At 42.7% G+C, this 27752-nt stretch overlaps 2 protein-coding genes across 3 annotated transcripts in view; one reads left to right on the top strand and one right to left on the bottom strand.

Moving 5' to 3' along the window:
- Nucleotides 1–1453, bottom strand: part of MSH6 (mutS homolog 6) — a 96209-nt gene extending 94756 nt beyond the window's left edge. For both annotated transcript variants that reach the window (XM_080587595.1, XM_080587594.1), the window contains exon 1: nucleotides 1196–1453. The gene's annotated coding sequence lies outside the window, so the exon portion shown is untranslated. The remainder of the gene's footprint in view (nucleotides 1–1195) is intronic.
- Nucleotides 1033–27538, top strand: KCNK12 (potassium two pore domain channel subfamily K member 12). Its single transcript, XM_080587617.1, has 2 exons — nucleotides 1033–1439; nucleotides 17038–27538. Exons 1-2 carry the CDS (start codon nucleotides 1091–1093, stop codon nucleotides 17931–17933), a joined length of 1245 nt encoding a protein of 414 aa, XP_080443743.1. The 5' UTR covers nucleotides 1033–1090; the 3' UTR covers nucleotides 17934–27538.
- Nucleotides 27539–27752: the final 214 nt, after the last annotated feature.

The following is a 27752-nucleotide window of genomic DNA, read 5'->3' on the forward strand; positions in this document are numbered from 1 at the left end:
CCATTCCCTTTCTCTAAAGATGCAACTCTTATCATTTACTACAAGACTCTCAGGAAAGGACTGCAGTTCTTACCGCAGCCTAACGGATAAGAAAGGATGTAGTGCTTGTTCTGAAGAAAACAGCGAAGAAACAATCCACAGGTTTGGAGGCTGGGAAAAAAGGACCTTTGAGATGCTAGCTAAAACTGGTTAAGAATTTGGCACCGAAAACAAGATGTACCACGGTGCTGGGTCTAACTTTGCGCAGCCCGGTAACTCGTGCACCTAAAAATGGCTGCACTAAATCCATTACCGCTCCATCGGCCAGCACCGGCTCACTCGAAACCACCTCCCCGAGCGCCGGGCATCGTGATGAGACAAAAGGTTTCCCGGCGAGGAACAAAGCCCCGCAGGTCCGCGGCGCTTAACCGCATCCCGAGCGCGCCGGGGGGCTGCCGCTTTGGCCGTGCCCCCCCCCGGGGTGCCCGGCGGCGGGGCGCGGACACACAGGGGGTGCGGACCCCGCCGGGCCGGGGGTACCGGCGGTACCGGGGAGGCCGAGGGGACCGAGGGGACCGACGGGGCGGGGGGGGGGGCCGAGGGGGCCGAGCCGCCCCGTCGGTCGCGCCGCCCCCCGCCCCGTGCCGTCCCGCCCCCAGCCCGGCGTGGCGGCCCTCGGGGGCGCGGCGGCAGCGGCGGCCGGGCCGTGCCGGGCCGTGCCGGGCCGGGCGGCGGCTCGGGGCAGGCCGCCCGACGGGGATGCGGCTCCCCGGGGGCCGCGCCAGCCGCTGCCGCCCCCCGCCCGCCGCCGCCCCATGGGCACCGCGCTCGGCCGGCCGGGGCGCGCCGGCGAGGCCGCGCCGCCGCAGCCCGAGGCCCCGGGGGCGCGGGGCGCCGCCGCCCGCCGCCGGGCCGCGGCGTCGGGCTGAGGGCGGGCGGGCGAGGCCGGCGGCCCCGGGGCTCCGCCGCCAGCCTTGCGGGCAGCCCCGCCGGGGGATGACTCAGAGCCGCGGCCCCTGCAGCGAAGCCGCGGCCCCTGCGGCGGCGCCGCCCGCCGCGCCGCGCCTCCCCCCCGCATGCCCGCGGCCCCCGCCGCGCCGCGCCGCCGGTGATGCCTCCGCGGGGGGCGGCGGGCGGCTGCCGCCGGCGGCGCCTGGCGCCCCTCAACGAGGACAACGGGCGGTTCCTGCTGCTGGCCGCCCTCATCGCGGCGTACCTGAGCGCCGGCGCCACCGTCTTCTCGGCCCTCGAGAGCCCGTCGGAGGCGGCGGCGCAGCTGCGCTGGAACCGGACCCTGCACAACTTCAGCCGCATCTTCAACATCAGCCTGCCGGAGCTGCGCGCCTTCCTGCGGAGCTACGAGGCCGCCATGGCCGCGGGCATCCGCGTCGACGCCCTGCGGCCCCGCTGGGACTTCCCCGGCGCCTTCTACTTCGTGGGCACCGTCGTCTCCACCATAGGTGAGCGCCGCCCCGACGGCAAGGCGCGGGGGCGCGCCCGGGGAGCCCTGCGGCCGCGTCCCGGGGCCGGCGTTACAGCCACAAGAGTTTGGGGACCGCCGTCGGCGGCGCCGCGTTGCCCTGGCAACCGGGGCTCGACCGGGGGCAGCCCCCCCCGATCCTCGGGGGACACCCCAAATCCTCGGGGTGCACCCGCAAATCCTCCGGGGGTCGCGGCTCCCACCCGCCCCGCGCCTATCCCGGGTCGTTCAGCGCCGCTCCCGGGTCGCGCCGGGTCCCGGGCATCCCTCGGGCATCCCCCGGGCATCCCTCGGGCATCCTCAGGCATCCATAGGACATCCCCCGGGCATTCCTCGGGGCTCCACCGACCCGAAAGTCCGGCCACGGGTCGTCCCGGGGGGCCTGGGTGGTCGCTGCCCGCGGGGCAGCACCACCGGGCTTGGTGCTGGTTTTCAGTGCTGATAAAGTTAAGATACCGGTATGAATAAAGGCATGAAATCTACAACCCATACGTCTCGTAGCCGTACAATAATACGCGTTCCCAGTACATCGCTGGCCACAGCAATTGCGCGTGTCCCATCGGTGCTTAGGCATTCGCCTGATGAGCAAATAGTGGGTTTCTGGGGGGGGGAGGAATTTTGTTTTACTCTGAAATTGCCCCATTGAGAACTGTTGTGTGGGAGATCTGGTTTAAGTGCGTTTCTGGCTTTCTATGGCTTGGAGAATTGCTTTTAGAAATTGTGTCCCTGCAGAAATACCATGCTGATCTTTTCGCTCTACCAGTTTTTAAGTTTTGTAACAAGCCAATTGTCCTGGGGCTGCAGAGCAAAAATGCCATACTTTGTGTTTATTAAAAAGAAAGAAATGTACAGCTCATTATTGCACACACTTTCATTTCGTTCAGAAAATGTTTTATCAATAGTGACTAAGCTCTGTAATAGAGCTGTGATGATGACTATAACAACGTTGTCAAGTTTTGTTACTTTTTGCGTTGAATAATCCAGTTAAGTTTTCCTCTTCAAAGCTATTCGATAATCCAGTCATTAAAACACCATTTTAACTCAACATTGTTAGGCCTTCTTTATCAAAGGAACACATATTTTTGAAAGACCATTATTACTAAGCTGAATGGATGGAAAAAATGGTCAATATATTAACAAGAGCTGCTCTGTCCTTACACCTGCTGTAGCAAGCAGAGATGTTTAACTGCAGATCTGTTCACTTCTTCTCAAACCCCAGCTTCTCTTACATGTGGCTGTTAAAATGTAAAATGTTTCCTCTTCATTTGCAAATAGCTGTTTGTGTCTCCACTTCATTGCTCTGTCTGCAATCATTTGTACCTGCACAAAGGGAATGAAAAACTCAGCAGCGTTTTACAGCAATCTTGACAGGTGGAAATGGGCGAAGCAAGTATTGTATTTCTCATATTCTTGCAGTACAACCGAAGGCATCGCACTCTCTTAATAGCCAATAATGTGTGTATCTTGGGTGCAAGATGGAGACTGAAGATTGTTTTTCCTGAGCTACAACAAAGGCCCGACTCTGCCAAGCATTCACCAGGGTACTGCTTTCTCTTGGCATACGTCCTGCTAGTTCTTATTTCTGGATTCCTCACATGGCTTCCTGGGATTTCAGTGAGCTTGTGGTAGAGCAAAGTTTTGCCCTGGTGAAAAGATGCAGCAGGAAGCGAAGACTGGGCTGTGCCTTTGGGCACCGCCAAGGCTGTTGCAGGGTGCCAGAGCTGTAGCAGCCCCAGCAGGAGCAGCATCTCTTGGAGAACCTGCACCCCGAGGCTGTTGCATCCCAGCATTGCTCTTCCCAGCCATGTGCACAGCACCTGCAGAAGAGGAGCTGCTACCCTATTTCATTACTCCTCTTGCCTCTTCAGGCTGCTGCAGCTGGTAAATAGAGGCAAAGCCCATGGTGGGATCAGTTTCTTATTTATGGGCTAGGTTTCTTCTACCACAGTTGTGTACATCTATTGTTGTTCATTGCATTGGCTCAGCAAAAAGTAAAAAACAACAACAAAAATACTCAGTGAAATGTGCCAGAAAGCTGTCTTGCTCACACTGCCAGCAAAGGAGAAACTAAGTGGTAGACATCAACGTGTCACCCAGGGAAGTAGTTCCAAAGCCTTTCTTTTATAGTCCCTTTCGTCTCTGAGCCAGCTCGATTAAATACCTAGCTATCTGATCTATCTTTGATTCCACTGTCACCTGAAATACCTTATTATCCTGGTTCAGAGCAATTTCACTTGTGTACATGTCACAATTCATTGACAAGGAGAAAGCTGTCTTTGCTCAACTTCACCTAGGACTACCAGACATTTAGAGTCAAAACAGCTTGCCTTCCCCAACTGCTTCATCAGCTACATATGTCAAAGCAGCTTTATTACTTCAGCCGAACACACGTCTGTGTTAGCAACACATCAGAGAGCTTCACAAAAAGTAGATGCCGTCTCTGTCAAGGTAAAATCACCCATGGGTTACTCTGTCTCTTATCTGTGAAGGATTCCAGTTTAGAGAAAACTCACCAGGCCTTTTCAAGCCCTCATTCTCCTGTCCCCAGCTCTTACTGTGATGCAGTCCGGTGCTCCTGAACAAGTGCTCCAGTCCCTCATCCCATCCGCACAGTGCAGGTACAGGGAAAACCACCCATCTTTCTTCAGGTGCGTGGCTTGGGGAGAAGTAGCCAGCCTCCACCTGGCCGGGGACAAGGGCTGATTCCTCCATTCTTCTCGGGCAGGACTTTTGTTCTACTCTGCTTCCAGTTAGGTGCTTCATCTCTTGTATTACCTTGGCTGTAGCTCTGCACCTTGCATAATTACACAGAGTACAAGACACAGCCCCAAGCCCCCGGGTAAGGGACACATTAGCGAGGTCTTCAAGAAATGAGAGAGTTAACATGAAACATTAAGTCTAATATTTCAGCATTTTCCTGAATAGCCCACAAAGTGACTGACTTATAGTCCATAAAACACCCTCTTGATAGCACTCTGGGCATTCATGTTTTATTATTGCATTGTTTGTGGTTGAATAATGAAATGCCAAATCTATTTTTCATTAAACATGTCTAGATTTTCAGAACTATGTAAGAAAAATTTTCAGACTAGCTTCAGATTGCTTGCTGTCAGTCTACACCATTTATTTAGTCATTTCTTTGCTCTTCAAAAGGTATTTTCTTGTATTCAATTGGTAGTATTTTTGTTCTGATTTCTTTAAGGAGCAGCTGGGTGAAATATATTCTTGATTCATTGGTCTAACTGGCAGTAGACTTTGTTTTTCAGATGAGTTTTTCTCCTTCCCCAAATACAAATCACAAATAGTTCCCAGCACATTGTTAAAGGCTGAAAGCAAAGCATAACTCAAACAAGTCTTCTCCCTGGTAAAATGTTGCAAAGCCTAGCCTAATCTGTTATAGATTTTCCTGTATTCTAGTGGCACATACACATTCTGCTTAGCACATAAGGCATCTTCTGAATGTCTGAAGCCCTGAATTTCTTGGTCCACAAGTCTAGGCTCTACCCAGGTTTTTTTCTTGTCTTAAATGTTAGAATAAACAGTAGGTACCTACCTATGAAAACATATTGAGACATCAGCTCATTATGAAATTTGGATTTTAAGCTTCTAATGCATAAATACATTTTTCAAAATCCTTTGGAAAATGAAGTGATAAAATTGCTTTAGATAAATCCACGCCAGGCATAAAACCCAGTAAGTATTCCAATGCAAAAAAAAAAAAGATTTTTCAACATAAGATTTTTAAAGTGCACCCTTACAGCAGGTGGATTATTTTGAGATACAACGTGTCTGTGTGCTTGAGAAAAGGCCACTGTGAAGAAAAGGATTGAAGATCTTCACATCTTCCCTCTGTACAGCTGTGTAAGAGTTGCAGGTGTTTAGGGCATGCCCTACAGGCGTGAGTAGGATCCGTTCTTTTTTCCATGATGTATCCTGTTAAATGACAGCTCCATCCAAAGTGATGGGGAACGCTCTTCTTCACTTCTATCACAGAGAGGTGGCGAAGGGGCAGCCTTGAAGCGAGGTGAGAGATAAGGCTCTCGCCTTATAAATGAACCCACAGGTAGGGAGGCCACATAATGAGAAATGTTCGGTATTTTTTATTAGCTACCAAGCTCCCAGCAGCTGCACTCACCTTGTTTAGGATCTACCCTTTTTTAATTTAAAGCCACTCCCCTTTGTCTTACCACTACACCCCCTGACAAAGAGTCCCTCCCCAGCTTTTCTGTAGGCCCCTTTTAGGTACTGGAAGGCCGCTGTAAGGTCTCCCTGGGGCCTGCTCTTCTCCAGGCTGAACAACCCCAGCTCTCTCAGCCTTTCTTCGTAGGAGAGGTGCTCGTACCATTTTTGTGTCCCTCCTCTGGACCCACTCTAACAGGTCCACATTTTTCTTGTGCTGGGGGCCCCAGAGCTGAGCTCAGGCCTCCAGGTGGGGGTCTCAAAAGGACAGAGTAGAGGGGGAAAGAATCGCCTCCCTTCTGCTTCTGTGGATATAAGTGATTCCTCAGTGATTTTCCTGAGATGAAGACCTGGCTTCATAGCAGTGTTTTCTACTTCCCATAGCTGCACGGAAACATTAAATTCCTTGGGCAGTACTGATGGAAATTTCATGAATGTGTGGATTTGGTTCGAGTGCTTCAAGCACTCAAAGTAATTAGTTTGCGTCTTTGCAGTTGACAGTGACTATGGGAAGCTGTACTTGGAGAACATCCATGCAATTATGTGGGCGACTTGAGGTGTCCCTGCTGAAGGGTTGGATCCGACATTTGTTAGTTTCTGTTTTGTTTTGTTTTTTTTTTTTTGGTTTTGTTTGTTTGTTTTTTTTTTGTAGAAGGGGAGGAACCCTAGCACTTTCAATAAAGCCCTTTAAAAAAAATGAAATTTTTCCAGAAGTATTATTTTAATCAATCTCAGTACTTCTCAAGGCAGAAGCACAAGTTTACCTGCACAGTCAGTGGAAAGCCCAGGTTGCCTTTGTCCTGGGCAGGAGGAGTGGGGTGGGAGCAGGGTATCGTGGATGTGTGGTGGAAAGCTACCACTGTGCTCCCATCACCCCTGCCTCGGTACAACTTTTCTGAAGTGCTCTGGCCTGGCTCAGAATGTTCTAAATTGGGCAGGGGAGTGGGTTAGTCTCTACTAACCTATGTTAAGTTACAGACCTATCCAGTAAGACTGATACACAGAAAAAATGAGTATTTATGTTTGAAAACACTGTACCAAAATGAACCAACATCAGTACAGCGGAGATCTGATTGTTGTTTCATGGCTGGAGAAGCTAAATCAGGGGACACCAGAATGCACTTCTAAGCTCCCTTTCACTGTGTGTGCTCTGGGCTTTGTGGCACCCAGCTGGAGCACTGAAACCTGGGGTCTGAATGCCAAGCCCCACAGCACCTCAGAGCAGTCACCAGGAAAACAAAGCCCCTCCCTAAAATCAGGAAATAAAGAATTTACTCGTCGTGATGTGAGATATGGTCCCCCATCACAGATATCAGGGCAAGTTTTATATTGACTTACTGTGTGGTGGTCAGGTTAAGGGCAAAAACAAATCACAGTTTGTTATTCTTTGGTTCCTTTGAGTAGCAGTATCCCTAACCTGCATGTACTTGTTCTGTGCTTTGATGGCTTAATAAATCCAAACGCTGCCTGAAACCCTGCACGCTGTCTTCCTGGGGAGCCTAGCCAGCCCCTAGCCTCTGCCATCCGTTTCCTCTCCTCTGTCATTCCCCTGGATATATTCCCCCTTTCCTGGAGTTAGAGCTTACCTAATACTCCCCTGTCACCCAAGCAAGCACTCTTAATTCCTCCAGCTTCTGCTCTGTCCTTCCCAGTTAGCAAGCCCTCCACTACCGATGATTTGCTTACTTCATTAAATTTTGAATACTTGTTTTGCATCTTTGCAGCCTTTCAAGTTAATAGCTACTAAACAAGCTGAAAGTAAAGCTTTACAGTATATTTCTGTTCCTAATCACCCTGGTCTCTCTTCTATACTGTTAATCTTGCTATTGGCCCTCGTTTCGTTTTTCGGTCTAAACATTTCTCCCTTTTCTGGATGTCTTCTATTTGTCACAGAACATACACGTTCCATCATTTTTTCTCACATTTACTGATGGGTCATTTTTGCAAGCATTCTGTCTTGCTTTTATGCAAACTAATTGCTCTTCATTGTGAACAGGAAAGAAAAAGAATTATAGGACAGATCTGTTGGCAATTAGTGTCATGTAACAATAACAACTCCAGGTGTTATGCTAGAAAATACTACGGGAAATCGTCATTACTGACTGCTTTATTAACGTACCTTTGCAGCTATTGAAGTCACTGAGAATTTTACTGCTTGCTGTAATAGCAATTATGGGTAGAGCAACAGAGATACAACTTGGAACATTTCAACCTTCATTTTTTTGTGTGAAGACAGCTTGTTTTTATTGGAAACATAGCCTCTACTTACGATACATATGAAGCTTGCTTACCTTTATGAAAAGAGATGGTTTTCCTAAAGTCTCAGCACCAAGTGCATATCTGAATGCATTTTGGGATAAGGTAGGCAAGGACAAAGAACAGTGTTCATGCTGGTAAAACTCCTTCAGAGCCCAATACATCTTAAAAGTGGTATTAAAACATTTTGTGAATAGCAGTATTTAAGTTTAAAAATTATAACCTAAGGGGCAATTGCATAGCAATCCACACAAATCAAATATGTTTAATTTTATGTTTCCTCAATTGCCTGCTTCTGCTGAAGTCAATAGTGGGTCAACCTAGAGAGCTTTAGGAAATCCCACTTTACTCATTTTATTGGCACACTAGGTCTGTATCGCATATGCAGATCTGACACTGTCAGTACTTCCTAGTACATGTCACTGCTGTAGGTAATGCACCTCCCTGAGCCACATGAGTCTGCTGATGGCAATAAGCAGTGCACAGAGCTGTAGATGTTGGAAGGTTTAAATGCAATCTTTCTTCAATCAAACAAAGAGAAGGAGAAAGAAAATTAAATCTAAGTGCATTAGATGAGGTAAAGCATTAGTAGCCTTTTCAAGTAATTAAAGCTTTGGTTTGGAATAAGATTAGAAATTGAAAGGTTTGATGTTAATGTAGGGGATTACTCGAGTGAGGCACTGCTATTACTCATGTTTAAAAATTCATAGTAAGATCTCCTTACCCATAAATGAGAAAAGCAATAATACCTTGATAACAAATCTCCTTTAGAAATTATAGGCCAATGTTCACATTCAGTCTCAAGTCAAGCAAATTTAATCACAGCAAAAACAGCAATTAGGGGAAATTTGCCCATATGAGAACTGTGTGAGAAAGTAGTTCAGTAAATTTCGATTAAAAGAATCCTTTTGGTTATTCATTATTAAATATTCTGTCATTTATTTGCTGATTATTGTGCAAGCAATATATTTATCTCCTTAGGATAAATGAAAGAAATCCAGCATCACTTGTGCTCAACATATGTATAGAGTCAAGTCTTAAGACTTTGGGGCTGGAAATGACTGCAGTGTAAAGGAAAAAAAATATGGTAAAACAGTTTGTCAGTTTACAAAAACTGTTACTGGCAGAGCTGAAATGACCAGAAAAATGTCGGATAACATCAAAATTGGCTGATAAAGTGTCTAAGGTGTTTGATATCATTGTCTTTAAAAGGAATTAAGGGAAATGCTTACTAAAGAAGGAAGAGTTACATGCAGAAGTTGAAAAAGAGAAATAGTTGGTTAGTCCAGTTAGTATTATCATCCTGTATTTCTAGTGCAGTGACTTAAAACTAGGTCTTGTGTCTTCATGAAGGAAGTAGGAGACCTGACTGAGCTAAAAGAGGCTTAAGAGTTCGTTTCTTTGCCTTCAGCTGTAACTTTTTGAAGAATGGGCCTCATGAAGGCATATTTGGACCATTAGAAAGTGATGTAGGTCTGTCAGTTTTTTGTTTGGTTGGTTGGTTTGGGGTTGGTTTGGTTTTTTTTTGTGTGTGTGTGTTGGTTTTTTTTGTTTGTTTGTTAGTTTTTTTCATTAAATCATAACTGTAGAAGTTTGTACATAAACTTGGGGGGGAAATGGCCAAACAATGTAAAAGATTTTGCCCTGTATGTTTAGGTTGTTTTTGCCTTACAGGTACATCTTTATAGGCTACTCTTTTTAAACAGAAGAGCTAAGACAGCCATCAAGAAATGCAACTTTAAAAAATATCTATAAGTTTTCTGTTTTAATCCAGCCAAAAGATAAGCCAGTGATTAAAGCATATGACAACCCTTCCCGTGTATGAAGCTTGTAAAGCCCAGGAGTAACACACTGTTTCATCAAACTTCTCATGTAGAGAAATAAGGCATACACCCAAGATCACTTGTGAAAATCAGATAATGCTTTCTAACAGCTGTGTCATCTCAAATTGAGTGAAAATCAATTCTCCTCAAAGGAGAAGTGTTGTGAGGTGTATTTGCACTAGAGTGGCAGTAAACATGCAGATATTCTTTCGAAGTCCATAATATCTCAGGAATATAACAAAATTTGTATACCATTTTTCCTTTTTTCCTGGCAGCTCGAAATATATATATTTTTTTCTACAACCTTGGGTCTGTACAGGCATCTGAAATGCAAGTTTCAGCAACGGAAGCTAATGTGAATGCTAATATTTGAAACACTCAATTTCAGATGACAGAGCATAAGCTTTTTCCTGTTAGGGTGTTGCTTAGATACACAATTGTCCATAATATATATATATATATATATATATATATATACTCAAAAACATAGGAGAAAAATAAGAGCAGAAGGAGCTTTAAGGGATGAAAAATTGCAATCTCAAGAGAAGGCAACTTTTTTTGAAACAATGTTCACATGGAATTTTATCCTCAACTATGAAGAGTGTGCGAAGGTCAGAGACAGCAGTCATGAACAGTTTCAGACAGTTGACAAATCTCAAGAGAGGAAAGGAAGTGGCAACACTTGGAGTCCATGAGCTCTACCATTATGTATATCCATAGGTGCTGAAGCTGACTGTGTATATTTCCTGTTTATCATTCTTCCCTTTTCTGCCAATTTTTGGAAATAGTTACTCTAAATTCAGAGATGTGTTCTCTAATAGTGTTAATGTGTCAAAATCTCTATGCTTTAGCTGAGGTTCAGCAGAATGGCAAACTGAGACAGATGCTTCTGCACACAACCTGGAATGAGATTAAGGCTTTGATACAGCTGCAACAGCTCTTAAAGCAGGATTTAAAGACCATTAGCCTCTAGTGCAGGAAAGTGTTTTTCCACAGTAATATAACTTACTCAAACAACTCAGGAGTGTGTGGGCTATATTTTTCCATTATTAACACCACCGCAATTTCAGAAAACCTAATAGCAAAAATGTTTTTCACACAGCTTTTAGGATAAGGAAAGAAAATAAACCAGGGAGAGGATTCTGATCATCAGACAGCCATGAGAAGCAGCTCCTGACTAGGCTAGGTCAATTCACAAGGACTCAGTCTTCTATTGAAAGAAAGGGCATACTGCTCAATGCGTTGGAAGAAAGTTTATGTACGACATATATGTTAATAGAGAAATTAAGGAAGACTGTGGTGGTGCACAGTGCCTCCATCCCTATTCAGTCTAGGGACTTAGAGTCAGCAAGAATACTGCCAGCCTGTAGCTCATGGCTTTTTTTTTTTCTCTGTAGTCTGAATATGTAGTCTTCTGGTTTTCAGGAGCCATACTTCTCAGAGCTTCATTCTCCATAGTCTCCTTTTTGGAGAGGGCTTCTGTCCCTCATTAGAAACCCTGTCGTGATACAATAGGATTAACCAGAAAACCCAAACGTAAATTTGCCAAGATTTCCAGCCTTAAACCTGAGACCCTCCTTGGGTGTTCCAACTCCAGGGATGCTGGCAGGAGGAAAGGGAGCTGCGTAGCAAGGCCTTGCTGCTGGAGCTGCTGCTCGTTTGGCGGTGCTGGGTGCTTAGCACAAATTGATACCCAATTGCTCATACAACGTACACAGAGGAGCAGCCAGCCACAGCCGAGGAAACATAAAACTGATTTAGAGACACTTCTGCTTCTTCCTGGTCTTGGCTCTGTGCCGAAGCAGCTTGGCAAGAGCAGATGATCAGCCTCCTTCTGTACTTATAATAACAGCCTGTAGCAGCAAGCAGGGTTTTGGGGGGTTAGTCTCTGGTATGCCCTCAGTTCTCATGGTGTACACAGAAATGGCAACATGCGGTACAATGCAGAAAAAAAGCTTACCTGCTTCTGGTAAATTAATAGAGCAGGAGTATTGCTGCTGGTGGGGAAGCTGAAGCTCCAACACATTTTTTAAGGGCCATTTGTCACTCAAATTTACAAAAATTATACCACTTGAGCTTCTAAATGTCCCTGCTGACTACTCACTAGAAATTGACAATCTTTCTTGGAAAGCTCAACCAGGTGTGGTCATAGTAAAACACACTTAGGAAACCTGCAGTGGGGAGCAGAAGGTAAACGTATGCAGTCAGCCAGGTTGTAAGCTGTATTCTTCTCCCCTTCCTTGGGGGCACCTCCAGTGCGTTCGAGTCCTGTCGAGGTGGTAACACTTCAGGTGCTCAAAAGAAACCTCGTGCTTACCGCTATCAGGTCCAGCACGTCCTTCACCCTAAATACGTTGCTCCACATCTGACACACAAGACATGTTCCTTGTAGGGCATGGGTGTCCCCCATGACAACTGTTCATTAGCTTTACCTTTTTGGTTATTTATTATCATGGTTGCCAACTTCATATTTGGGGGGGAGGGAGTAAGGAAGCTTAGGGTGTTTGAGGATGACAAATCTGTTAACTCTCTTAGAAACTGGTGTGTTTTTAAAAGGAGTGAAAACCTAGCCATGACCTTTTAGGTGGTTGTTTAAATCACACCCAGCAGAGAAGCACTGAGGATAACTGATTCAGTAATTCGCTCCTGTTATGCATAGCTGTGTTTTGGACAACCAATAACCTGATTACAGTTGTGTATAAAGAGAATAAAATTGGTGCTGTAGAAAGCATTTAATAATTGTCCTCAGTTTCTTGAAACCCCTTCATGTTCTATTCATCATCTCCATCATTCTGCAAGCGTGGATTCCTTTGAATAGCAATTGTACCAAGCAACATATTTCAACAGCGGAGATGTAATGAGAAACAACAGCAGTGACCTGGCTGGCTTTTCACTATGTTCATTGAGTTTATCATAGTGCTCCTTAAGGATACAGAGCAGATTTAACATCTTTGCCCACAGTGTCTAGCTAGTGGGCAGGGTGCGTGTATGTACATTTGTGTGCACTGAATATAAGAGGTGGGAAAACAAAAGATTTGTCTTAGCCCACCCCAAGTGCAGCACTGGTTCACAAAGCAAATTTACAGCATCCCTCCCCACCTATTTACCTTGGAGTTTTGGGAGAGCAATTTCATGTTGAAAGAACTTTACAGAAGTCGCAAAACAGCTAGGACATGCCAGAAGTAGCCTACCTATTAATTATTATTAATGTGGTTGTACAGTAATGTTGACAGCAAATAATTTGGCATTGAAAAAGCTCTAAAAATATGTATATTGTTTGAGCCCAAAGTGGGGTGTTTTAATAAAACCGGCTGGCAAGAATGTTAAGTAACTTTTTCATTCATGGCCTTTGTTATTGATGGGAAAATCGCAGCTGAAGTGGAAGAACTGCCTCATCGTACTCTCAGTCTTTGGGTAAAAGTGCTGTATGTGGCAGAAGAGTTCTCCATCTGCAGCAGATTGTCTCTAAGCTGTGGCCTTGTATCCAAGGCAACTGTTTCTGGATGTTAGGTGTTGAGGCGCTATAGAATAAATGAGAGGTAGCTGGGAAATTCACAGGTAAGATTCTGTCAGGAACAGTAATGATGAAATGATAACATGTGAAAAGTGGTCGAAGGCCCTGTGCAACCTGATCTAGTGGGTGGCATCCCTGCCCATGGCAGGGGGATTGGAAATGTATATGGTCTTTAAGGTCCTTTCCAACCCAAGCTGTTCTATGAAGGGAAGGAACACGAGAACTGTAGTACAGAATTTTAGTCTCAAAATACAAAATATGATACAGTATACATCTTAATCAATAATGACCTACTGAAACTAGGGAAAACCATGAAGTACGGAACAGACATGAAGTAAAATTGATTGCTTTTAGTTTATTTTTCTGTAACGTACATCTTGGGGACCAGCCCTGTAAGAGCTTGGTCTTTGTCTTTCATTAACTTCTTTCTGCCTGGAAGCAGCATTCCAGTTAGAGGGGTTTTGTTTATTTAGAGAAGTCATCTGTTTAAAAAGTTATACTCAACAATTTTAGGGTTCAGGTTGTTATTTTTTGTTGGTGGTATTTTTTATTTATTTGTTTGGTTGGTTGTTTTTTTTTTAATTCCTTTAAATATAACCATATTACTAAGGGATGATACTAACCTCATGACTTAAGTACCATTATACTCTGGGATTTAAAATGATTTGCCAGTTTTGCTCACCTGCTGCATAAGTACCATGGCAGGACACCTGCATGAGAAGAGCTGAGAGGCTGGCTGAGAGAGGCAGGAGTGCTATAGGCAAAGGCTGGGAAACTTCCTGCTCCGTGAATTCTTGTGTTCAATTTTCAGGTGACTAAAGTATTCCTGGTTAAAACATTTCTGGGTAAATATATCTCTACTAGAAAACTGTCACCCCTTGAATCTTAAAAGCAAGACCAACTGGAAACATACTACAGGCACATACGTCTTTGCAAGTTTGTCAAGTTTTGTTTCTTGCTTCAATCACCAACTTAAATACATCGAAATCCTGATGAGCTGAATAGTAACCACAAAACTTGTTATGCAAGTCAGGGAAAGGGACTCATTAATTGCCAGCACTTACCCATGAGAGAATGCAGAAGTATAAGCATTATCTGAGAGTTTTTATCAACTCATCTCTGCTAATTCTGTTTGTCTAGGGAGCATTCATTTCATCAAAGAGATGAAACTTCAGCTTGTGATTTTTGGCAAACCATTCATTTTAATTATATGTGGTTATTCATAGGTTATTCATATGGAATATGAATTCAGCTTTTTGACTGAATCTCTTTGACTGACATCAAAGAGAGGAAATGAATGCTGCCATTGACCTAATAGCGACCCCTGAGGAGCTCCATTCATCACTGATCTCCACTTGGACATTGACCCATTGAACACTCAATGGAGTGCAACTACCCAGCCAATTCCTTACCCACCAAGGGGTCCATCCATCAAATCCATGTCTCTCCAATTTAGAGACAAGGATATCATGCAGGACAGTGTCAAATGCTTTACACAAGTCCTGGTAGATGATGCCGGATACACTGTTGCTCTTTGAAAAATTCAAAGCAGGCAATTCTGGCTGTATTAATTTCATCCAGGCATCATGATGTGCTGAGCCTTGAGAAGGGACTGAGCTCAGTTGTATTGTGATGAACATACCAGAAGTAACCCCTCTTGATTCAAGTGGTGCTGAGGGGACGAACACAACTGACAAAGGAAGCCCCTGTAGGAAGAGTGCATGAGTGCACTTCTAGGTGCAAACTGCTGAAAGAGCACGTGATGCTGCTGTATTTACCTGTTCTTACTGTCTGCCTGTTTTATATATACCTTAGTGCTCTTGTTACAGCAACATGTCCTTTCATCTTGCATAGCTATATAGTGAATTTTGGTAATATTATGCTTCAGAAATCTTACTTAAACAAAATGTATGAAAAATATATACCACCTCTCATGACTAATCACCAGAAAATACTAAAAAAAATCAGTGCATTTACAATTCCATCTGAACTGCCACTATTTTTTTTAAATTAATAAATGTGTTTAGCCATATGTGTGACAATAAACCCATTTATTTTGATTGTGATGGTCACAATGCTTACAGTGAAGCACATGTTTAACTACTTTTATTAATGAGGCATGGGCTAACAGATGTCTTCTCTGTAATGAGCTGGCCATGTAGTCCTAGCTGGCAGCCACAGGAGACTCCCCAGCTTCTGGCAACCACTAATGGATATTCATTGCTAAATCAGAAGGCTCCTGCAAGCAGCTAGACTGACCCAGAGAACAACTTCACCCCATAGAAGAGGAACTGAATAAAAAACTTCTCATTCGCCCTTATTGAGTCTGGGACCAGCAAGGTAGGCTTTGTGAAGTCTGCTTGAAAGGTAGATTTTTAGCACAAGAAAATAGAGATACTGTGGGTCTAGACAACATCTAATTACCTCTGTATAATTTATTTATTTTTTTTGTTCTTTGGTACTATTCTGCAGATTTTTCACTTCCGCATATTTTGTGAATAAATAGGTTTTGAGCAGCAATCTCGACTCATTTATGGATAGGAAATACTTATTTGTTTCTGTTTAAAGGTACATAATGATAATAAACTGGATTTAATGATTTCATTATGTGTGCATTATCTATTAAATACAGCCCTTCTTACTCTTAGCAAACTTCCACTGATGTGATCTGATATCGATATTTACCTCCCTGAATATATTACTTGCTCAGCAATTTTATGTAACAATGAGGTAAAGAAGCTTCAGCTTGTGATTTTTGGCAAACCGTTAGTTTTAATTATATGTGGTTATTTATTCATGGAATGTGAATTCAGTTTTTGACTGAATTGGTGAGTATTTTTACAGGGAAGAATAGCAGTAGCAAGGGTAATACCTACAGAATTAAGTTTCAGAAGAATCTTTTTGAGATACTTCATGAAATACATGCAATTCTTTTACATAAAATAACTGGTATCAGCAAATAATGTGGGACAAGTTTGCTGTGTTTACTTGCATAAAAATTTGAGATTGCTTTTACATCATTTGCACGTTTAAGCATCTACAGCTACAAGGCATTACTGCCTATATATAAAATTATGTATATGAGTAATGACAAAATCAATTCTTATAAAGAAGAGAAGAATTAATAACGTTGCTAGATCTTTCTAGACTTTGTATACTGTGATTTGTTTGTTTGTTTTGTTTAACTGTGGAGCAGTGTTTTACCCTGCTGTAAGTATCCATCTGCAGGACCATACTATTCCCAGCCTGCCAAGTGGCTCTACAATGTAGCTATCACACCAGAATTAAATGAGATCGTGGCTTTTCCTTTGTTCTTCGATTGTACCAGGTGGGCTAGGCTGTGTTGGGATTTGATTTAGACTTTACAGCGGCGTTATTCTTTGAATGACGTTCAATCTTTGAGAAGTTTCATGTTTGTTTGTTTTCCATTATGCAACCTGAAGACTTCCATCTTCTCAGCCACAGGGGTGTAATCAAACTTTGATAATAATAGTGTTACACTGATTTACAGCTTTTGAATAGACAACTTTTTCAGCAGGCCATGGTGGTTCACGCATGTAGAAGCAGGGAGATGACCTGATTGCTTCATCTCACCACAAAATGGCTTGGGCTCAGGAATGCTTTCCACCTGAATTTACAGTGGGGATCTTCATTCCTTACACAATTTTGTGTTGACCTAATCTAACTTAGAAATAGCACTCTTTCTTTTGTCCAGTGAGACAAGACCTATGATAAGTTACATAAATCCTGAGGTCATGCATGAAAAACTGTGACATTAACGTTGCTCATTTATCTTCACACCTTAGGTTTTGGAATGACCACACCAGCAACAGTGGCTGGAAAAGTATTCCTCATCGTTTATGGGCTTTTTGGGTGTGCCGGGACTATCCTTTTCTTCAACCTCTTCTTGGAGCGCATTATCTCTCTCCTGGCATTCATAATGAAGGCTTGCCATGAGAGACAGCTGCGAAGAAGTGGTCTCCTACCTCCCAACTTCCGAAGGGGGTCAGCTATGGCTGGGGTGGGCAGCCTCATCGGGTGGAAGCCATCAGTTTACCATGTGATGCTGATTCTGGGAATTTTTGCTATCACCCTTTCTTGCTGCGCGTCTGCGATGTACACGCTGGTGGAAGGATGGAACTACATTGACTCCTTGTACTATTGTTTTGTCACCTTTAGCACCATTGGCTTTGGAGATTTGGTAAGCAGCCAAAATGCTGTGTACCAAAATCAGGGATTATACAGATTCGGAAACTTCATCTTTATATTAATGGGAGTATGTTGCATATACTCTCTTTTTAATGTCATCTCAATTATGATCAAGCAACTCTTGAACTGGGTGTTGAAAAAATTTGAATGCAGATGTTGCCCAAAGTGCCATAAATCAAGTGCCCGCCTTGGACGTCGCAACGCCATCACACCAGGAGCACGCCTGCGTCGGCATAAAATCTCGATGGACACTGATGGACAGTACGACAGTGACACTGAGGGCAGGAGGCTCTCCGGTGAGATGATCTCCATGCGGGAGCTCATGGCATCAAACAAAGTCTCCCTGGCCATTTTGCAAAAGCAGCTGTCTGAGACGGCCAATGGCTACCCAAGAAACGTTTGTATCAATACAAGACAAAATGGTTTCTCTGCAGGGGTGGGTGCTCTAGCCATCATGAACAACCGCTTGGCAGAAACAAGTGATCGTAGGTAGAGTTTTTGAAATGCCTTTTTGTTTCCTTAATAAAAACGATGACTTAAGGAGGAATTATCACTGTAAACTACTGGAAAGTTTTAAATTCAGAAACAGACAGTATTCATTGGGCGTCCGGCAATTTGGTTTCTCAAGTTTTTATGTATTCTCTAATATGCAGTAACATATTTACCGTAATGTTACGATTTTCCCCAGAGAGGTTGTGGGAGGGACTTGGGTGTCTTTGATGAAGAATCTGATGCAATTTCAGAAGAAGGGTGTGCATTGTTATGATGCTGCCAAAACCAACATCTTCCTCAGAAAATAACCTCAACCCAGACTCTGGGTTAAAATGCATTCTGGGCACATTCAGTTCCAGATTCAAACTTGGGGGATAAGGGTTGGCTAAACCAGTATCTCACTTTGTTGAAGTCTGGATCTGACCCTGAACTTTGTACTTGATGTTCTTCACCAGTTCCTCATACCAGGCCTGTATATAACATACATGTAGGTGACTGCAGTTATACCAGCTTTAGGGTGATTGTGCTTCACTTCAATAATCCTATTGACCTCAATCGCAGAGGATCATATTGACTGAATTCCCCTGACTGTCAATGATTTTTTTTCAGCTAGTCTTGTTTGAACCACTATGTGCTACCTAACTATTAAAAGTCAGGGGATTATCAGTCAGAAGAAGCATGTTGAAAATGTGCAAAACTATTCCTACCTACTGAGTAAGCGAAAACATACCAGAGAAGACAGTATTCATCTCTGGTGTCAAATGTTTGCATTACCACTGAAATATAAGTTAAACTGTTTACTATTTACATTACTTTTACATGAAATAGTCTGATAAAGTGAATGTAGGCTCTCTGTTGTCATAAATTTGTATCTTTTACTTCTACAATACTATTGCAGGGGATCATGCAAATAATTTCTTTGCAGTTCTTCATGGGCCCCAGCACTGTACTTGTTTTCCACAAACCTGACTGTGAAAGTTCTACAAAAGAGCTTTGCTTTGGAGATCCCCCAGAAGCTGACTTCTCCCAAAATGTTGATATTAAATCATAAATTGGCCTAAGACTGTTGCTACTGTTTTAACTCATATTTAATCTGTACTAGCCCAAACTGCTAAAGAAGCATTTTTAAGCAAACCTGGCCTAAGTGTGTAGTTTACCATGACAGAGGGGGCAGAGGAATATCTGCAGATTTCTATCATAACTATTTCCAAAGCTCCGGATCATTTCTCTGTTCTGTACCACGTCTTTAAGGATGTAAAGATAATACGAAGGCTTCTGTATATTTCAGCAAGAAATACAACTTAAGGTTGAAGCCTTAGGCAAGGTGATGACTACTAGGCTGGCTGTTGAAAAAAAATAATCAAAAAGCTGATGGAAACAGACTAGGAATATTAGAAATGTTTGAAAATACATCTGTGGAGTTTCATATAGTTATTGTGTTACTGTGTTTTGTATGTGTTTGGGGTCTTCCTCATTTTGTTTTCTTTTTAACTTGTAGGAGTGCAAAACATTTCAGAATTTAACCGTGGAAAACTGACTTTTAAATAAAGGTTTTGCACACTTGAGACTGCCAGCTGAAGGATGGCAGTGACTGTATATTTTGTCTAAAGGAGAAGGAATCAGGGCAGCAGATAGACCATCCCATGTGACTCTCATATCATAAATGTAGTCACAACTTTTATCAAGATGCATCTGGCCAAAAACACTCAATGATGTTTGCATTCTCTATCTACCTGATACAGAATCCTATTTAAGAGTACTTGGCATGGCAGAGACTGTGTTCAAGAGGCATTCATCTGGCAGGAGCTTCCTTGGTGACAGAGACCCCCAAAGCCGCATGTGTCTTTGTGCGCACTCTGTCTCAGGTGCTACGTTTGAGCAGCCTTTTGAGGAAGCATACAAAGGTCAAAGTGTTTGGTCATGCTAAGTTGAAGGCCCCTGAAGGATTACTGTAAGCAGGATGTAAAGGTGCAGGTCATGGTCTGGGGAAAGCTCAGAGACCCAGTTCAGGAAGGTGACTTCCAGAGCCACAGGGGCCATCTTTGGGAACAGCAGAGGCAGGGAGCCAAAAGAATTTGTTCTTTCCCACAGGACTATCTCCAATGATAGATCTCTTTGATTATTATGATTTATGAATTAGTATATTAAGACCATGTATGGTGTGCTGCGGTCTCTTTGCAGCTAGACCAGTCTTAGGATTGTACCTTGGTACCTTTGCCATTGCATGGACTCAGTGAAGAGAAACCTGCTGCGTGAAGTGCAGCATGAGTAGAGGCAGATGTGCTTTATTCCAGCAGAAGTACTTAGGTTTATTGTTATAAAACTGAGTGCAAATGCATTAACATTCTGTGAGCCCAGGAGATACATTTTTATGATAGCAAAATTGCAAATTAAGGGGTTTTATTTTTTCAGTAAGTTGCTTTTAAAGAGTAAGAATTATAGCTATGATTAGGGACATGTTTAAATGTTTGTAAATTGTTTTCAAACTACCTGCTCCTGCCTGGGAAATGTGAAGTAATATGGAGTTGTGCATACACCTGTTCTGCTATTGCTGCACTTTTCTGAGCCCACTGAGTTCTGATTTACATGTTACTGTTTCTTATTGCCTTCATCTGATCTAAATGCTAGACTGGACCCCAGAGGAAGAGCATTGTAGGACCCTTTGCAGTTCCTATTGACATCAGGGGAAGTTGGATTGGCTTTTAGAACTGGGTTCCCAAGGGATTTGGACATCTGATTGCTACTGTGTGCAATTATGTCCAGTGTCTCATTACTCCTGAGATCCTTGAAAACCTTCTCCTTAGCCTCAGAGGGATGTAAAGAAAGCACATGCCTTGATTTCTACCAATCGCCCCATTCCTTGCAGTGCATATATCCCCACATAGTGACGTGACTCAACCACAGGGACACCCCAGCTTGTGTCTACACTCCATAAAAATCCCTAAACTCACCTGACTCATCAAGCCCAGTTTACAACAGTGTTCAGAGCCTGGCTACTGAACTGTGTCTCACTGGAGAGCTTACGAGAAGGGGCGGACTTACGGTTCCCTCATATTCAGTAGCCAAAGTGTTTTTCAGAGATACATGAAAACCAAGTTCCAAATCCCTAGACTTCTGCCTTCTATTACTATCTGAGCATTCATCACCCATGTGCATGAATACATGAGCCAAGAGGGCACAGGAGATTTGAAACTAGTTTTTCACAGTCCCTCCTTCTCTTTCTTTAGCTTTCTCATGGAAACTTTAAGCTTGCAAGGCTTGAGCAACTATCTCCTCTCCTTTGCTATGTACGATTCTACTCAGTTCCCCACAGCAGCCTGTTTCTTTTATGAAGTAAACCCTAAACTTGCACTAGGTGCACCAAGTGCAATTTTTCCTGGTATTTCTTCACAAAGGAGATACCTACAATACCCAGATATAGGCTGAAGCACAAGAAATCAGAAGGAAACTGAAGGAACAGAGTAAGAAAATGAAAGCACACTGCACTAGATTGCACTTTCTTTTCAGGAAACTTGGGAGTTATATTACAGTCTTAGTTTTTTTTTTTTTTTTTCAAGTTTTATTTTTGGACAGCCAGAAAGTTAACTTAGGGTCTGCAAGTTCATCTTTCTTTATTCACCCCTCTTTGCATCCTCCCCCAGAGCAGCAGCAGTGATCCCTGCTGGCTCACACCCAGTCATCTCAGTTGCATGATGAGCAGCTATACAGGCAGCACAAACTGTAACTCAGCTCCGGTACCCCAAAATGGGCTTTTGCTATTTAAGCCTGAGAAGAGTGTTCACAAGCAGCAGAGAGCTGCAGGACTTCTCTGTGAGCCAGCCACAAACGAGAGAAATGGTTGCACAGGCATGAACTGCTCAGACCTCTAACAAGAAGGGAGGAGATACCGTGTTCACCTGATCCAAGTACTAATATCTTGCGGATAAGAATTAAAATTTAAGTGGAAATTAACAAGACCATGAGCATGAATTCTCTCTTTCTGCTGGAGCTCAGGACAGAACATTTACAAGGAATAGTTTCTTGTGAAACTAGTAGTGTTTAACATGTCATTACCTTTACTTCTTGGGGTTTGTCTTGACAACTTTCAAACCAAGTTTCAAGTCACACTGACACATCACTAGATTGCCACTGTTTTCTTCCCATCTGAAAACACACTTCATGTTTTGTGAAAAAAAAAATAGATTGCCTTTTATTTCCTTGATATGTAAAGGATGTCCTTCAAACAACATAAAAGTTACAGTGAAACAATCTCATTGACCTCCATCACAGATAGCAGTTTTGGAAGGACAAGGCTGCAGTTTAACTTCTGGTTTGCCTCTCTCTCCTCTGGAAGAAATCTTTCATAAGTAGCTCCTGCTAACAGTAGCAAGAATTTCAAACGCACTTTAGGCAGTGGTTGGAATAAAGCAGCAAAACTGAAAATGGAAAGATAGTCTGTTATAACTGGTAATTTTGCCTCTTTGATGAGTACATGCTAATGGATAGCCCAATTGTCATCTCCATTTGCAGCCAAAATTATTACTGGAAATAATTCTCACTTTTTTGTGTTTTTCTAACTTCAATTGAAAAAATAGTCAGTGCCTAATTATTCCAATGAATGTTCAACACTAATTTGAACAAATTCATACTTGGTGTGATGCTGATTGCTAAGCAAATTTATGGATATGGCTTCTGCTGTAATTGGAGTACTAATGTGCCTTCTCAAACTAACATACATTTTCAATGTTGTATTTAAATAACACAAGAAATGTTATGTCACGGAGTAAGATCAATTAGGGCACATAAATATTTTATTCACATGAAACAGCTAGTGAGGTGTGCTTCGGGCATTTTACAACCAATACCCAAATTCTTTTTTTTTTGTGAATTCTTCCATTATGAGCTCACGATCTGCTTTTGTGCGTAGTCACAATAGTAAAACAGAAGCACTACATCATCTGTGGGAAACGGATGGCCAACTCCCCCGAGATTTGACTCACAGGATATGCATATTAATATATGCACAGTAAGTGGTTCATTATGCCTTACAAGCATGTTATGTAGTGATGGCACAGAGGTAAGGCTGCTTCAGTTTATGTGACCTCAGTCAGCACGCAGAGCCCAATAAAGATGCATGCCTTTTTTCTCTCTCTTTTTCTTTAATAATAGTTAACATCCACCCCTTAATTAGAATATACCTTTAAAAAACAACAATTTCCCTAAGGATTTTATACCCATAATGTAAAACCCAAGGTCATTGGATTTATTCCTTCCATGGGAAAGGACAGATAGTGTGCGTATGGATACCGCTTATAGCAGAGTACCCAGTACTGGCGACTTAGCACAGGAAAAAACCCACAGACTTCTATCAAAGAACAGAAAGTGTACCTTTAGCAAGGGACATTGCCACCCGTTTACCCCCTTTTACTTCCAAAGCCTTGAGATGTTCACACCTATCATAAAATCTCAGACATCACAGCCCAAAGTAGGTCTTGGTGCATCACAGGCTCATCTACCTCATCTGGAACATTAAGAGACATACTTTGTGAGCAGCAGAGGGAAGGGAGAGGGGCCGCACACTTACATACGCTCTGCACTTCATCCAAGAGGAGATCATTGTAATGGTTGGATTTCAGGATGACAATGGCCAAACCTACTGCTGAAAAAGCAACTATGCTGCTCCGCTACATGGATGAGCAATATTTTAGGTATAGTGCAGGCCCTAGTTCCCATGCCTAAGGTCCCCATCAGTCCCAACACCCATGGCACACTCTGGCACGTGCCAGCCAGCTCCCAAGCCTGCACCAAGCACAAGGAAGCACTGGGTATGAGGAAGTCAGTGGATTTTAAACAGTGTAGCATTGTAGTACAAGTCTTTTCAGGATTAGACCCTCCAGCAGATGGTGCTTTGTCAAACCATCTAAGAAACACAAATAAGATGTTCCCATAATCCCTTTATATTTCCCAGACTGTAAGATTACTTTTCAAAGGCAGCAAGTCAATTCAAAATAAATGCCTTTATAACAATACACAATCACTGATAATTCTGACTGTGCAATTCAAACACCAAGTATTTTCTCAGTGGCTGTCATTTTCTAATTTTTGTATTAGAAAATCTGTTTTACTCCTTGCAAGCAAAATATATCCAGCCATGAGCAAGAATTCAGCTCTAATTTCACTGTAAAAACCTCAATATCTAAAAGCACAACATCTGAAAAATATTTGGGCTTCTTTGTGTGTGTGCAGATAACGTTTATTTACAAAAATAAAAGATGCCGTCCCTTTACTTACACAGATACACAAATTTTTAGCTCACTGGAATTCTGCCTTGTACACTTCCTGCAAAATTCGTAGTTGCAAGTTTCAAGCCAGTTCAAAAGGACTTCAGTGATAAAAGAATATATCTGCTCAAAGGTATTCCTGTTTAATTTTATTTTTTTTTAAGGGACACAGCTTGGTAGATATCTCTAACTGAACTGGTATTATTATCTCCTATTGTGAATGTCAGAAGAATTTTTCTTCTTCTGTTAATTCCGTTGTTTTTTGTGTTTGGTATTTGCTTACTGCTGTGCTTCAGTGTGCATTGTGAAAGGAATGACCCATACTGTTTCCTAGGTGGTATCACTTTCCCCTTTGCATTAATTGCAGACATACTTAGGAGAAACATTGAAATCAGACACTTTTCTGAACACTTTTGTTTAAAAAAAATGTTTTATAAATTCTAGATTAAGAGTATAAATTATTTGTAATGGTTGAAATTAGCAGACTGGATATTTTTCCTACCAATAGAAACTTGACATTAACTCAGTAAATGATGTTAAAGGTACAGTTTTATATAAAAAATTATTCCTATTTTATCCAGTTTATCCAATTTGTGTAAAATTTTTAACAGAGAGTAAGACAGATGTAAATCCCATTTGGAAAATGCTCTATTCCACACACTCCTGCTTATGAACAGAAGTTCTAAAGGGATTAAAACTGAGCATACCAGATCACTGCAAACACAATTGCATTGACAAGCTCTCAAAACTTGAATACTTTACCTGTGGGGCATCTACAAAATAAGGGCATACTAATGTAATTCTAATTCAGGCGAATAAACAGAAATACTGGAGTTCCACTTTCTGCTGGCCATTTTTATCAAAAAGACCATTGGTAAAAAGCTGCTGTATCGAGGATGGTTTACTGACTCAGTGTATACATGTGCTGTGTTGTTTGGTGCTTCTGAGAGTGAGAAAGGCAGCTTGTTCAAGGTCAGCATACGCAAAGTAACTCGGAAGAACAAAGCTTTCGATGTTAATGCTTTCCACTATTTCAGGCGAAAAAATGGTGCCGATTAAAGGAATATTTTCTTCGAATTTCCAACATAAGGAAGTAGAGAAAGGCCAAAAAAAGTTTACATGACTGGTATTGAGCCACTCCTGCGGGGCACAGCAAAGCACTGCATGTGTTTCACATACTCCAAATGGTTTCTGGCTGTCCTTGAACTTGGCTGTTCCTGAAAATTGAGGGTTTGGGGCACAGGTGTAGTTACTGACTCATTTTACACTGGAAAAGCAGCTGTGCTGTGATCTTAATTTGCCAGTTAAATGGATGGGATAATTTGTTTAGGCTTCCTGTATGATGACAGCATGTATAAATATTACAAGATGAATCAATTGCCCAGGCTGGTTATTTTCACTAAGAGATCTCTAACAGTAAAAAGGGAAGAAACATCTTGTCATTTAACAATTATGTTACAGCAAGTGGCAGCAGTCCCCTCTAGCCAAGCCTTTCTCAGCATGGGTTTCATGAAAAGCTGGCCTTCAGCTGCCGTGCTGGTTCTGTCAGACCTGATTGCCCAAACATGTGCAGGTAGCCCTTTTGATGGTCATGGTTTTGCCAAAAAACTAACAAAATAAAATATATATTAAAAAAGGAAAAAAAAAAGAAAGAAAGAAAGAAAAACCAAATAGCAGCATCTAAGAATAGCCAAATAATCCAAATAATAAATCAAAATAAAACAATACTGATGATCCATACAGAAGCTGCTGTTGGTAGCAGCCGTAGATGCTTTCCCAGCACTGAAGGAAATTTGGGTTTAGGAGAGCAGAAACTGGATTTTTAGGGTGCTGGACATTGCCCTGCAAACAGCTACGGCAGCACAAATGACACTTCATGAAAAAGCTTTTGCAGATGTTTCTGCACTGTTAGGGAAGGTTCTCATCATCTATACCAAAATCAGAAGATGACAGCAAATTGTACACAAGCATGTGCTTTTTACAAGAAACCTGTCACAGGTAATAGCAATATTAGCTGTGGCAGGTCCAGGTGTGCATCAATCTCTGTTTCCAGACAGACAAAACCCTGAAAACCTCCCCTTTTGTTACATTCCTCCTCCACAAGCTGTTCACTCACTTTTAGCAAAATTCACCTGTCAGGAACTCCCACTTGTGTGGGTTTGGTGATGACAGCAATTTTAGAAAATGCTTTGTGCACTGCAAGACTGTCACCCCCGGGACCTCAGATTCAAATAACTTTCTACTTCCAAAAGTGACAGAATTGGTAACTTAAAAGAGTGGAGATTCCCTTTAGTGTTGGGAAGGGTGGTACCCAGAGCCTTCTGGGCTACCCTGGGAGCCTGGTCTTCCCGTGGGTACTGCTGTGTCTTGTTTTTTTTCCCATTGTGAGAAATGAACAAAGATGTTCCTTCACCTGCTGACTTCGGTCACCTTATTCCTAAAGAGTTGAAGGATGAGGAGATTACATAAATGAAAGAGCTGGGGGGTTCTAGGAAGCAAACGCTGATCTCCATTTTCTGCTCTCCAAGTGCACTTGTCTGAATCTGGAGTAACTTCATTGAATTCCAGGTAGTAGCCAGCCTAATTAAACTTACACAATTACTCTTAAATGTATGCTAGGAGTCAAAAGAAACTATATGAATTTTACAGCACAATTTCAGTTTTGTTTACTGAGTCAGGAGCTGAAATAAAGGAATATAAATTCCTGTAAACCATTGACCAGAAATTATAGATATTTATCCTCTTTGAGATGATGCTTCCTAGCAAAACATTACGCTGAAATAAACTTCAAAACTGAAATCTATTTAAGCAAGTGACATTTTAAAAATGATTTCGTTCTGGGTTGAGAGGAACTTTCCCTCCAGCACATCCAATAATTGTGAGTGCTTTTAACTAACCCACCTGATTGTTGATGTCAGCCCGTGATTTTTCTAGTGTAAGATCTTTGAATGTAGAGGACTAAAAGCCATATACCAAGCTAACTGAACTCAAATCTACTTGTGTGTTATATACAGCTCGCAAACAAAATTGAGTGGACGTTTTTGGCTCCACACCCCTTCATTCACACGAGCAGGGTTACGGCGCTGGGCGGCATAGAGGGCTGGCGGTCAACTGCATCACCGAGTGGTGCAAAGGCACTGTCCAGGGGTGCACAGCGAGTGACAACCCCGAAGAACCTGCTCACCACGCTCAGTGGACATGCCTCTGTGGTTTTAACGCTGTGCTACATAGCCAGTTAAAATTGCTGTACCTCTGGTAGGGTAGCAGGTTGGAGATGGCACTTGGATTGTTGCCTTTAACCTCTTACAAAGACTCTTGAAATAAATAAGAGAAAACGCTGCCTGGAAGATGTGTGTGAGTATTATTCTCTTTGGAGGCAGCGCTACTGGTGTTGCTTTTGATTGCATTCGATTTTCTTTCTCAGAGAAAAGTTCCTTCATGTGTGAAGCATGCTCATTCACCAGCGTACGGTTTGGTAGAGCTCGGGGGGTAACTGTTGTGACATGCTTATAATGCACACGGCTACCATCTAGTAAAGACTGCAGCAAACCCATTCTTTG

The sequence above is a fragment of the Anser brachyrhynchus genome, assembly GCF_964034855.1.
Source record: "Anser brachyrhynchus genome assembly, chromosome: 3".
In the NCBI taxonomy this organism is placed as follows: Eukaryota; Metazoa; Chordata; class Aves; order Anseriformes; family Anatidae; genus Anser; species Anser brachyrhynchus.